This window comes from Carlito syrichta, unplaced genomic scaffold, assembly GCF_000164805.1.
Source record: "Carlito syrichta isolate Samal-C Ts95f unplaced genomic scaffold, Tarsius_syrichta-2.0.1 Scaffold142944, whole genome shotgun sequence".
In the NCBI taxonomy this organism is placed as follows: Eukaryota; Metazoa; Chordata; class Mammalia; order Primates; family Tarsiidae; genus Carlito; species Carlito syrichta.
Window position 1 is genome coordinate 5,765 of NW_007087040.1, and position 11,475 is coordinate 17,239.

The window sequence follows — 11,475 nt, forward strand, 5'->3', positions numbered from 1 at the left end:
CTCTGTCCCCTCCCTCTCCTCCCCCGCCCCGTGTATAACACTTTTTGCTAAAATGAGCATGAAGCAGAACTTCTCGAATTTCAAAATTAAATCCTTATTAAAGGATTGGTGAGAACACGGACTTCAGAATCAAGTGAACGACCCCCTCAGTGGTGGCTTGGTCTCTTGCACACGGCCTGACCCCAGGCGAGGCCGCGGAGGGTGTGTGAGGCCTGGGCAAGGGCATGCAGGCCCCACCTCAAGGGACCACCTGCCTGGGCCTGGGGGCTCCACCCAGCCTGCTTGGATCTGCGGGATTTCCCGAGGAGCTAGAAACCGGGATCTTCACGGGAAGCTCCCCGATCCTAAGGTGTTGGCAGCTCAGTCCGTGACTTTGTGCAGGCACAAGCACTGCGCCCGCCAGTGGCACTGGCCTCGGCCCCGGGGCTGCCACTGCCGTCATGCAGGAGCTTGCTGAGCGAGGACCCAGGGCAGGGGCTATCGGGGGTGACATCTGCCTGGCCCCACACCAGTGGGGCCAGGAGAAACAGTGCGGGTAAGCAGGGAACGGCATGGTGTAGGCAGGCGTCCCTGGGCGACCTGGCCAAGAAGGGCGGGTTACCTCGCGTCAGACGCAAAGAAGAACTCCACGGCTTTGTCGCCCACGGCGTGCAGGCAGGTGGAGCTGTCCAGCCGCTTCACACGCGTCTTGCAGAGGCTCTTCATGTTCTCCAGGGTGCCTGGCAGACAAGGGCAGACGGCAGAGCCCGTGAGGCTGTTCTGTCTGCGGCAAAGGACCACCGTCCCCTCCGGGCAGTGTGGGAGGCATTTGCCACTTCCTGTTGTGGCCGTGGCAGTCAAGCCTTGTGAAAGACCCCAACAGCACGGCAGCTCTGCCGGAGCATCTGAAGGGCTCCAGCGTGGAAGGCATGCAAGCAAAACAGGCCACGGAAGCACTCAGGCTGAGCCATGGCTGCCACGAGCCACCAAGCTGCGTGCCGGGTGCGATGGCTCATGCCTGTAATCTCAGCTCATTGGGAGGCTGAGGTGGGAGGACTGCCTGAGGCCAGGAGGCCGAGACCCACCTGGACAGCACATGAAACCCTATCTCTGCAAAAAAAAAAAAAAAGGGAGCCTGGAGCCAAGTCTCAGTTGCATGAAAACCTTTTGGATCTGGAGCCACGTGCCTGCTGGGTGGGAGGGGAGGTGACCCGAGATCTGGTAGCAGTGAGCTGCTCACGCCCTGCTGGAGAAACTCACATGTCCTGTACAGTATGGGGATCTGCTCCGTGGACAGCTTGTATTTGCTCCGCACACCGATGAGCAGTGGGCTGCCTCTCCTGCAGGGACATGGGGGCATCACGTGACCATCACCCTCCTGGCACAACCATCCAGTCCTCAAAGGCAGGTCCCCAGAGCTCGGCACATGCTGCTTCTGACTTCTCAATGTGGGCATAATGTCTGTGGCTTTGAAGACCATGTCACGGGCGCCTTGCAGGCCATCTTTCATTGTGTCTAAAGTGAATCTGAGGCGTGGTTCTGGGTTCAAGTTGTCTTTACAATAATGACAGTGGGAAACTGAGGGGTCTTCTAATATTCTGGGCCCAGGGCTCCCCCAGATTGTGCTGCCGAGGACCAGGCGCTGCAGTTTCTCTGGACTTGGGGAGGCAAGAGTCTTCCAAGACCCTCTTGGAGGGTCGACAGCAGAGCCACAGGCGAGCTAGGAAAATATGGCTTCTCTGCTTCTTCACATGCCTCCCGCATCCATTTTACATAGCATCGTCATGATGACATCAGATCTTAAAGGGCTTCTACAAGATAGGAATCCACTGGCATTTCATAATTCTATGATGTCAAGGAATTAAATTCCTAGTGTAAATTGGTTCCAGCCCCAGGAACCAATTAAATCAAACCAGGAAAATCAAATCCTGATGCATTCCACCATTTCCTGCCCAGACACTGGGGCACCTGCAGGGCTGGCCACAGCTCTCCGCCCGTCTCCCAGGGTCCCAGGCTCGTTCTCGATAGCTCCCTGGAGCCTCGGAATAAAGCCCGCAGCCTGCGGGGCTCGGGCCCTCCAGAGCCTTCTTGGTCCACTTCCGTCCCCATGCCTGCCAGACTCAAAGGGCAGCATCCACACCTGCTCACGGCGGGCCCCCGACCGGGCACCCAGCAGGGCAGGAAGCACACACGGAGCCCAGATGGACTCAGCCCACCAGCACCCCTCACCCTGCACCACCCCCAACGGGGATCCTGCCCCGGGGGCCCTTGTCTCTGCTCACATGGGTGCCTCCTCCCCGGGGAGCTCTCCCTGCATCCCCCTTCCCAGCTGACGCCTGCAACCTCCCAGCACCCACCACAGAGCACACCACTCTCTGCCCTTTCTTTCCCCTGCACTGACCATCAGCCCTCAAGGCAGGACCACGTCTGATATCACCAGGTCCCCAGGGCCCGGCACACAGTAAGTGTTCAACAAAGAATAGTTGCGGGCTGGGCTCGGTGGCTCAGCCTGTAATCCCAGCACTTTGGAAGGCCGAGGTGAGTGGATTGCCTGAGCCCGCGGGTTCGAGACCCGCCCGGGCAACTTGGTGAGACCTCATCTCTACAATAAATAAAAAATTAGCCGGGCATGGAGGTGCATGCCTGTACTTCCAGCTACTTGGAAGGCTGAGGCGGAAGGATCGCCAGAGCCCAGCAGGTCGAGGCTGTGGTGGCCGGTAGTGGCCACTGCACTCCAGTCTGGGCGACAGAGTGAGACTCCAACTTAAAAAAAAAAAAAAAGAATAGTTGCGCGGATGGATATTCAGTCCATCTGGATAGCAAATTAAAGGATGGCACTTAATCCACTTTTGTGAATCCATATAACACTGGGGACCACAACAGAGGGACGGGGCCCTCCTGGCTAGGTTCCGGGACGCCCCTACATGAAGGTGCCAACACTCAAGCCCGGGGCCTTTGTGACCTCTCCTGTACCGAACCCAAATCAAAATTCACTTCGGCCTGGAGTTTCATGCCATAATTCTGCATGCTTTTTCTTAAGGGGGTTCCCCCAATAGTCAAGGCTTCAAGCCCCGCAAAACCTGGATCTGTCCCTCTGTACAGTTTTTTGTTTAATTTGAATTTGTCAACTTCTGAAAACCTTGGCATTTAAAAAAAAAATCCAACTTTCTGGGTTTTCTTTTTAAAAAAGTCAGCAGCTCTGGGCTGGATGCAGTGGCTCATGCCTATAATCCCAGCACTTTGGGAGGACTGTTTGAGCCCAAGAGTTCCAGACCAGTCTGGGCAACATGGTGAGACCTCATCACTACAAAAAAATTAAAAGATTAGCTGGGCATGGTGGCACACACCTATAGTCCCAGCTACTCGGGAGGCTGAAGTAGAGGATCATCTGAGCCCAGCAGGTCGAGGCTGCAGTGAGCTGTGATCGTGCCACTGCCCTCCAGCCTGGGTGACAGAGTGAGACCCCAATTCAAAAAACCACAAAAACATCATCAGCTCCACTGGCCGCAGAGATGGCAGGCTCGGACCCGGGGCTGAGTCCCAGATGCCCTTTGATGCAGCAAGTGCCTTCCCGTGTGCCGAGGCGCCTTGCATGCCTCCAGCGAGCGATGTCCTTCTAGCTGTGTGTTTCTCCTAGAAACGTTAGGGCATGTGCCTCACCTGGTGGCAACGGCTTCTCCTGGGTAGTGGATGCTCTTGAAAACCAGTGCAAAGGCGCCTTCCTGAAACACACAGATGAACAGTGAGGGTGGCTCGACCTGACCAGCCCGGCTGCCTCTGCGGGGTCTCCCGGGCCCTGTCCACGGCGGGCAGTCCGGGGGTCCCTCAGGGCTGAGTGCAGGGACATGGATGCAAGGCACCGGCAGGAGGGAGAGTGGGCCAGACGGCACCAGGTGGAGGCGCCGCAGACCAGAGCCCACGATTTCCCGCTGAGCCATGTGCACGCCTGACCCGGCCCACAGGATCCTGGCTGGGCCTCCTGTCCCTGTGACGAGCTGGCCGGACGGGCACGGTGAGAGCCACAGTAAGTGAGGGCGGGCAGGGCGCCCAGCCTGGCAGTGCCTCACACTGCACCTAGCTCAGCACACGGCAGCACCGGGTTCGAATCCGGCCTCCAACCCTTCCCAGGCCATCCCGGGTCTCCTGTTTGCTGTCCTCTCCCTCCCGTGGATGGAGCCGAGCCCAGTCCCGCCTCGTGTGGCTCCTGTGAAGAAGGTGGCACACGGAGGCCCGGAGAGTGTGGCTTGCTGCTGTCACCGTCATCGCCTCTGAGGACAGGATGGCCACTGGTCTGCTGTGTGTGCCCCATGGTCTTCCTGACTCAGGACGCCACAAGCTTCCTCTGTAACTCCTTCTGTGAAGCTCTCCTGTGCTGCCTGTACCACCAATCCACTTCGACCCCCTAGCTGGTCATGTCCTGCCAGCCAAAGTCCAAAGTCCACATGGGAAGCCCTCACGAAACCCGGGGCAGCCCAGGCCTGTGCGGCTGGCGTGTCAAGCCCAGGTCACCGCCCAGCTGACAGCCAGAGGGACCCAGCCAGAACCTCAGGCCTCAGCGGGCCCTTCCCACGGCCCCAGACGAGGGGCTTCAGGCAGACCCTGCTGCTGTGGCCAAGGAGGCAGGGCTGAGTCCCAACGACCCTGGCTCCCAGCCTGGAGGAGCCTGGCAGCCGTGTTGCTCCAGGTAAGAAAAGTCCCAGGTGTACAAGTGCCGTCACAGGGGCGGCGTCTCCAAAACCCAAACATAACAACGGAGAAGAAATGCCACGCAGCCACACCACACCACGCATTGCACACTGCCAGGACACTCAGGCAGGACAGGCTGAGGACAAAGGATTTCAACAATAGACTTAAATAAGACTGAGGCTGGGCATAGCGGCTCACGCCTGGAATCCCAGCATTTTGTGGGGCCCAGACAAGAGCCCAGGGGTTTGACACCAGCCTGGGCAACTTGGCAAGACCTCGTCTTTACAATAAATCAAAAGATCAGCCAGGTGTGGTGGCGTACGCTGCGATTCCATCTACTCGGAAGGCTGAGGCGTAAGGATCGCCAGAGCCCAGCAGGCCGAGGCTGCGGTGGCCATGAGAGGGCCCCTGCACTCCAGCCTGGGCGACAGAGGGAGACCCTGACTCAAAAATGAATAAATAAATAGACACGATAAAAATAAATAAATAAGACTGAAAATGCGCACTCAAAGATTGCGTACCTTCAAACTGCTCTAAGCAGGTTGCCTTCAGCGCAGGCCCGCAGCGGCCTCTGGCGGGGGATGCTGGCCGGGGTGCTCCTGGTTCTGGGCCCTGAGTGCTGCCCCCAGGCGGCCATGCCCTGGAGGAGCTGCTGGGCAGCACGGCGGCCCGTGGGGACGGCCCCAGGGGCCTGGAGCCCTCCCCCATCCTATGTGGACCTGTGTCTGACCCCTCCTCCTCCAAGGAGGGCGTCCCCTGGGCAGTCCCTTCAGGGTGAGGGCCCCTCCTCAGGGACTCCACTGCTGGGCCCTGCCCTTGGGGACATCACCCATCTCTCCCCTGGGTCGTTCCCTTCAGCACAGACGTGCTTTCGTACCACAAACACAGCCTCCTCCAGAACCGTCACCCTCTCCCGAACTCCACCTCCAAGTTCACATGTGCGTTACGGGCAGTCCTAGACTGAGCCAGGCATAGTGGCTCATGCCTGTCATCCTCAGCACATTGGGAGGCTGAGGCGGGAGGACTGGTGGAGCCCAGGAGTTCGAGACCAGCCTGGGCAACATAATGAGACCTCATCTCTACAGATACATTTTGAAAAACTAGCCAGGCGTGGTGGCATGTGCCTATAGTCCTAGCTATTCGGGAGGCTAAGGAGGAAGGATCACTTGAGCCCAGGAGTGTGGAGGCTGCAGTGAGCCGTGATCATGCCATTGCACTCCAGCCTGGGCAACAGAGTGAGAACCTGCTTTGAGAAAAAAAAATTCTAGGCTGTGAAGCCAGTCACGGCTTCGGAGGTGCTAAAGCAGTGAGGCACTTGCCATTTGAGGTTTACTACCCAAGCCACAGACTCTCTCCCAATCCTGCAAGGACGTGACAGCTGAAGTCCAGATGCTGCGAACACGCCACGTTTTACCCTGAGGACTTTGCAGATTCGCCCAAGAAGTGCTTATAAAACACGGAGGGATGATTTAGAAGGGAGACGCATCACTCACCAGCTGCTGAATGACCCTCTCGACCAGGGCTGAGAATGTGACGTCCTCTGTTTCCCTGTTGTCGAACACGTATTTAATCAGCTTGGCGATGGTCTCCGTGTCTGTTTCCGACTCAAACTCGTAGCCTTTGCTTTCCTGGAACACGCGGCAGACAGCGTCAGGTGACAGCCGCTGCACCACGCCCGCCTGGCCACTGTTGCTCCTCCCTCAGGGCCTGCCCAGGGAGCGACTTAAGGCGAGAAGGAGGAAAACCGGGAAGGGACCAGGGATGTCTGCCAGGATTCCACAGCCAGTGCCTCTGCGTCACTGCAGTATTCCCTGAGGTCAGCCCTCCTCGGAAGCCCGGCCTTGCCGTGAGTCTGGACGTTGCAAAACAACAGCCGCAGGATGATAAGACACATTGAGTCAAACCCACCCACACCCGCCAACACCGCACGGCCTTTCAGCCTCAGACACTGGTGTCTGGCTTCCCGCCGCCCCTCCGCTGGCATGAGACGTCGTGCTGTGAAGCAGAGCCAGGCATGGCAAAGCTAGGTTCGTGTTGTGCTGACTGTGAGTCCGCAGCGGCCCTGAGATAAACGCTACTGCCCTGTGATCTCCTTGCACGAGACCTGGGAGGCGGGGAGGCTGGGGCTGAGGCTTGCGCTTGGTGCTGTGATGTGGCCAGGAGGGGCTCGCTCAGCTCCTGTACTTGTTTCCAGAGGGAAGTGAGCTGGGTGGAAAGGCTCTGGGAAGACCAAGACCCCCCTCCCCACCCCGAACAGAGACACCGACGAGGGGAGTGTCTTACCAGAAACTTCCTCAGGTCTTTGTAGTTGGTAATGATCCCATTATGGATGACAACAAATTCTGGAAGGAAAGTCAAGTCGAGAGAGAAATGCTATCAGGAAACCAAGTTCAAGTAACACCTGAAGGAACAGGATTCGATGGCCGCACAGACCCCGTCTCTGCAGAGTCCTGTCCTGCTCCCCTCACTGACTGGCCCTGTTGTCTGGGTATCTATGGGGACACCAACCCAAACCTGAGGAGACACACGATTCCCTTCCAGGGACAAGTGGCTGCAACTGGCCACACGGCGAGCTTTCGCTGTGGTCTACACATGATCAAGCTTGGCTTTGATGTCAATGCAGGAAGTGCTTCACGGCCCAGAGAGGCTTGGCGGCATCCCCATGGGCTTGGGGCCCGGCCAGGTCACGGACCACCTGCTTGCCCACAGGCTTTTCTGGACCCACATGTTAAAATACCTGGGCTTTCAAAATGTGCAGTTTTCACTTTACAGTCCTGGCTTCCTTGGGGGGATGTCCTGGGAGTTTCGGCATCCCTGGACCCATCCAAAGTCCTGTGAGGCAGGATCTCCTGTCCCCCCTGCCACCGCCCACCCTCTCACCCCCTCTCTTGGCAGGGCCCTGTGCAGGGGAGGCCTGTGGACGGTGAGGATGTCCTGCCTTGGGCCCGCTGTATTTCTTCGGTCAAGAACTGCGGCGGCCCACTGAGGGAGAGGCCCAGGCAGCCTGAGGGCATTTCTGGGCCAGCAGTCCCTTCCTTCTCCTCCCAGACAACACAAGGGGCCCTATGGCCCCCGAGGCTCGACCGCTCCACCAGGATGTTGGGGTGTTGCTGACGGTCACTCCGTGAACCCTCAGATCTCCAACCTAGGTTTCTCTTCCGTTCCAGAAAGATTTCCCCTATTACGCCTTTAAAACCCTTTCCAGCTGTTCTTTTATGTTCACCACAACCACCCATTTAAAAAAAACCTATTGTTTATTTTTGTGAAGTCACACCAAACACAGAGAGGGCTTGGATAAGAAGAGCCCTGCGTTAGCAGGTGTGTGGGCTATGCTCCACTGCAGCTATACTATTTTTTTTTACTGTTCCATCTGTTCTGGTTGCTTCTCAGAAACACCGGTTATCCATGTGTTGGGTCTCTGTTAACTGGCTGCATACCCTCCCCTGCTCCAATTTTTTTCGTATTTACTGTGACATTGCTTCTTAACTCTGTCACTTTTTTTTTTCCTTTCAGCCACTGACTTTTCTTATCATTACTTTGTTTCTGGGAATCTGTGTTTTCTCTGCAAAACCTTCTGTGATTGCCCTATACATGCAGTTGGTGGGTATGAGCAATGCAGCTGCCAGGCATGAGATGAGAAGACGGCGGGCGTGTAACCCCCTATGGGGTGCTATCACAGACGCGTTGCCAAGGACCTTCTGTGAACCTTTGCGGACAGCCCCTCTTGCTTTCTTTTCAGTTACTCATCCTGAGTCAGGGCAGGAGTTTCCAAGTGGGGGCGTGGTGGGTATCCTTGGAGCCTCCTGCTTTGGGGACACATCAGAATCACTGTCTGCCCAGGCGCGGGGGATCTTCTGACCATGCTGGCCTTATCATGGGGGGGCGAGAGGCGCTGACGTGAGTGTCTTAGAGCTCGTGGTCCCGGTGCGGCGTCTTCTCAGCCAGCCCCGCTGTCCCAGGGACAGCTCCTGCCCTGGACTTGGGGCTCGGCCAGATGGACGTCCCCTGAGTTCTCAGCCCCGTGGGATCTGTGCCATCTTCCTTTAGAGCAGAGGGCCTGCCCCCGTGGCAGGATGCCCTCGGCATGGTTCAGGGTGTGGACTGGCCCAAGGGACAGTTCCCAGTGAAAACCTCCCGCCCAAGGACTCTGGCCACGTGGCCGCATGTGCAGCCCCAACCATGGATTCTTCAGCTGTTCTGCCGATGGGTGGGTGGGCTTCTCCTTCTGTCCTCGAAGATGCCATCCCTTCCAGAAGGGAGTGGGAATCCTTGGAGTGAACTGGGGACAAGCTACCCCCCACGCTTGAGTCGGGTGAGGGCGTCTGCCCCTCTTGCTGGCACTGTACACTGCCTCGGGGCACTGAGACCCTAGCAGGACGGCTTCTCCCGCACAAGGTGACTGGGAGAGGCATCCCAGGCATGCAGCCGAGTATCTGCCTGTAAGACTCAGTAGCTGTGCTGGTGGATTCGACCCTGCTGTCGTGAGGCTTTTGCATCCGCTCTGTGCGGGGTGGTCCCCGTGGGGCCTGGCTCCTGACCCGCTCTGGTATGGGGCTTCTGAGTCCCTGCCTGCCGGGGTGTCCCTGTGGGGGCCGGCTGACTCCACACGTCTCGCTCTCTGCGGGACACCCTCCCCCATCGTGCCCAGGTCAGGGCTGAAGGAACTTCTGGCCTGACCCGGCCTAACCCACGGTGGGAACCGCTGGAAGGCCCAGAGGACGGGCGGGGCTCTTGCTTGCCTTGGAGGCCTGGTAGAGTCAGGGCTGAATCCCCCCTCCGTGTCACACATTTGCTGGTCCCACTACTGGAGGCCCTGAGCGCCGCCTCCAGAGCTGAGGATCGGCCAGCTCCTCTCCGCGGGTGGGGAGGGGGCGTCACGGAAGAGCGCAAGGCATGGAGGGCTGCCTGGGGGTGGCAAGTGGCCCGGATCTGTGATCTGGGGCTGGCCTGAGGGGGGTGGATGGGAGGTGGGGGAGCCCAGAACTTTCCAAGATGGGCGTGAACAGTCCCAGGCCTTGTTTCCAGACACCTCCAGGTTTCCTTTCTTCTTTTTGAGTCAGAGTCTCCCAGCCTCAACCTGCTGGGCTCAGGCCATCCTTCCACCTCAGCCTTCCAAGTCGCTAGACCACAGGCGTGCACCACCACACCTGGCCAAGTTTGTGGTTTATTGTACAGACCCCGATTCGCCACGTGGCTCAGCATCCTCTCGCCTCTGTCTCCCGAAGTGCTGGGAGGACAGGTGTGAGCCATGGAGCCTGGCCGGATACTCCAGTTTTCCCAGGGATGTTGGAAGTCTGGACTTCTGGGCACAACGACTCTCAATTGTGAAGCGCACAGAACGAGCCCTGAGAAGAGGCCTGGGCCTCCAGCACAGCCCCTGCTGCTCCCAGGCCCAGGCCCAGGCCTCCCACAGGGGCCCAGGGTGTGTGGCAGCTGCTGCAGGCTGGGGAGCCGACAGCCCTGCCCGCCCACCTCACTGCAGGCGGGTGGAAGGTGGAGTGGGGTGAGAATGGGCTGCCCCCCCACACCCCCTCTGAAAGGCCTTGCTCCCAGGGGAATAGCTATGTCCAGGTACCCGGTCCCTACACAGCTGCGTTGGGCTCCCAGGAGCCAATGGCCACAAGGGGGGCCGTCGTGCTCCCACAATAACCAGGGGCCAGGCCGTGTGCTCCTGACGGGGCCCAGTTCCACCGGCGCGGTCCGTGAGAGGGGACGCTGGGATCCTCGCGGGAGGATGCGGGGCTGAGACTGCCCAGAGACGCCCTTGGGGAGGGGCCTGGGCCCGGCCGGGGATAGCCCTGACCGGGCCTGGGGCCAGGTCCCACCACCTACCATTGCCTTTGTCTGAGCGCTGGGGGTGGCTGTTGACGGCATTGGGGACCCCGTGGGTGGCCCAGCGGGTGTGGGCAATACCGAAATGGGTCTCAAACTCCACCTTCAAGTCCATGCCATCTTGTTCTAAACGAAAGAAAAACCAGTTCGCTGCACTTTTGAAAGAAGCCTTGACCCCGGGATTGCAGGCTAGGCAGGGCGTTCCCATAAAACACACTCCCCCTGGGTCCCTGGGGGCTCCTGCAGTCCACGTGTTGCCCATGTGAGGTTCACTCGTATAGATCAGTAGCTCAGCCCACTTCTTAACCAAACAGGCTTACTTTAAAAACAAAATGAGGCTGGGTGCGGTGGTTCAAGACTGTAATCCCAGCACTTTGGGAGGCTGTGGCGAGAGGATGTGCCTGAGCCCATAGGTTTGAGACCAGCCTGGGCAACATGGTGAGACCTCATCTCTACAATAAATCAAGAAAATTAGCTGGGCATGGTGATGTGTGCCTGTAGTTCCGGCTACTTGGAAGGCTGAGGTGGAAGGATCAACTGAGCCCAGCCGACCAAGGCTTAGGTGGCTGTGAGCTTGCCCCTAAACTTCAGCCTGGGCGACAGAGTGAGACTCCAACTCAAAAAGAAAAAGATAAGTCCCTACCTAAAACAGAAAAGCACTGTCACTTGCCGAATAATTCAAATACTGTACTTAACTCTTAAAGAAAAAAACCCCAGCCGGGCTCAGTGGCTCAGCCTGTCATCCCGTGCCTTTGGGAGGCTGAGGTGAGTGGATTGCCTGAGCCCACGAGTTCGAGACCCGCCTGGGCGGCGAGACCTCATCTCTACAATAAATCAAAAAATCAGTTGGGCGTGGTAGCGCATGCTTGTAGTTCCGGCTACTCGGAAGGCTGAGGCGGAAGGATCGCCGGAGTCCGGCAGGTCAAGGCTGCGGTGGCCGGGAGCGGCCACTGCACTCCAGTTGGGGCGACCGAGTGA

At 58.3% G+C, this 11,475-nt stretch overlaps 1 protein-coding gene across 1 annotated transcript in view; it reads right to left on the reverse strand.

Moving 5' to 3' along the window:
* Positions 1 to 11,475, reverse strand: part of LOC103251484 (glutamine--fructose-6-phosphate aminotransferase [isomerizing] 2) — a gene marked incomplete at its 3' end in the record, with an annotated part of 18,969 nt that overhangs the window by 5,610 nt on the left and 1,884 nt on the right. Inside the window, exons 3-8 of the mRNA XM_021708569.1 lie at positions 10,498 to 10,623; positions 6,949 to 7,007; positions 6,159 to 6,293; positions 3,640 to 3,701; positions 1,240 to 1,319; positions 602 to 719 (exon numbers count right to left, since the gene is read on the reverse strand). Coding sequence (XP_021564244.1) covers positions 602 to 719; positions 1,240 to 1,319; positions 3,640 to 3,701; positions 6,159 to 6,293; positions 6,949 to 7,007; positions 10,498 to 10,623 — 580 coding nt within the window. The remainder of the gene's footprint in view (positions 1 to 601; positions 720 to 1,239; positions 1,320 to 3,639; positions 3,702 to 6,158; positions 6,294 to 6,948; positions 7,008 to 10,497; positions 10,624 to 11,475) is intronic.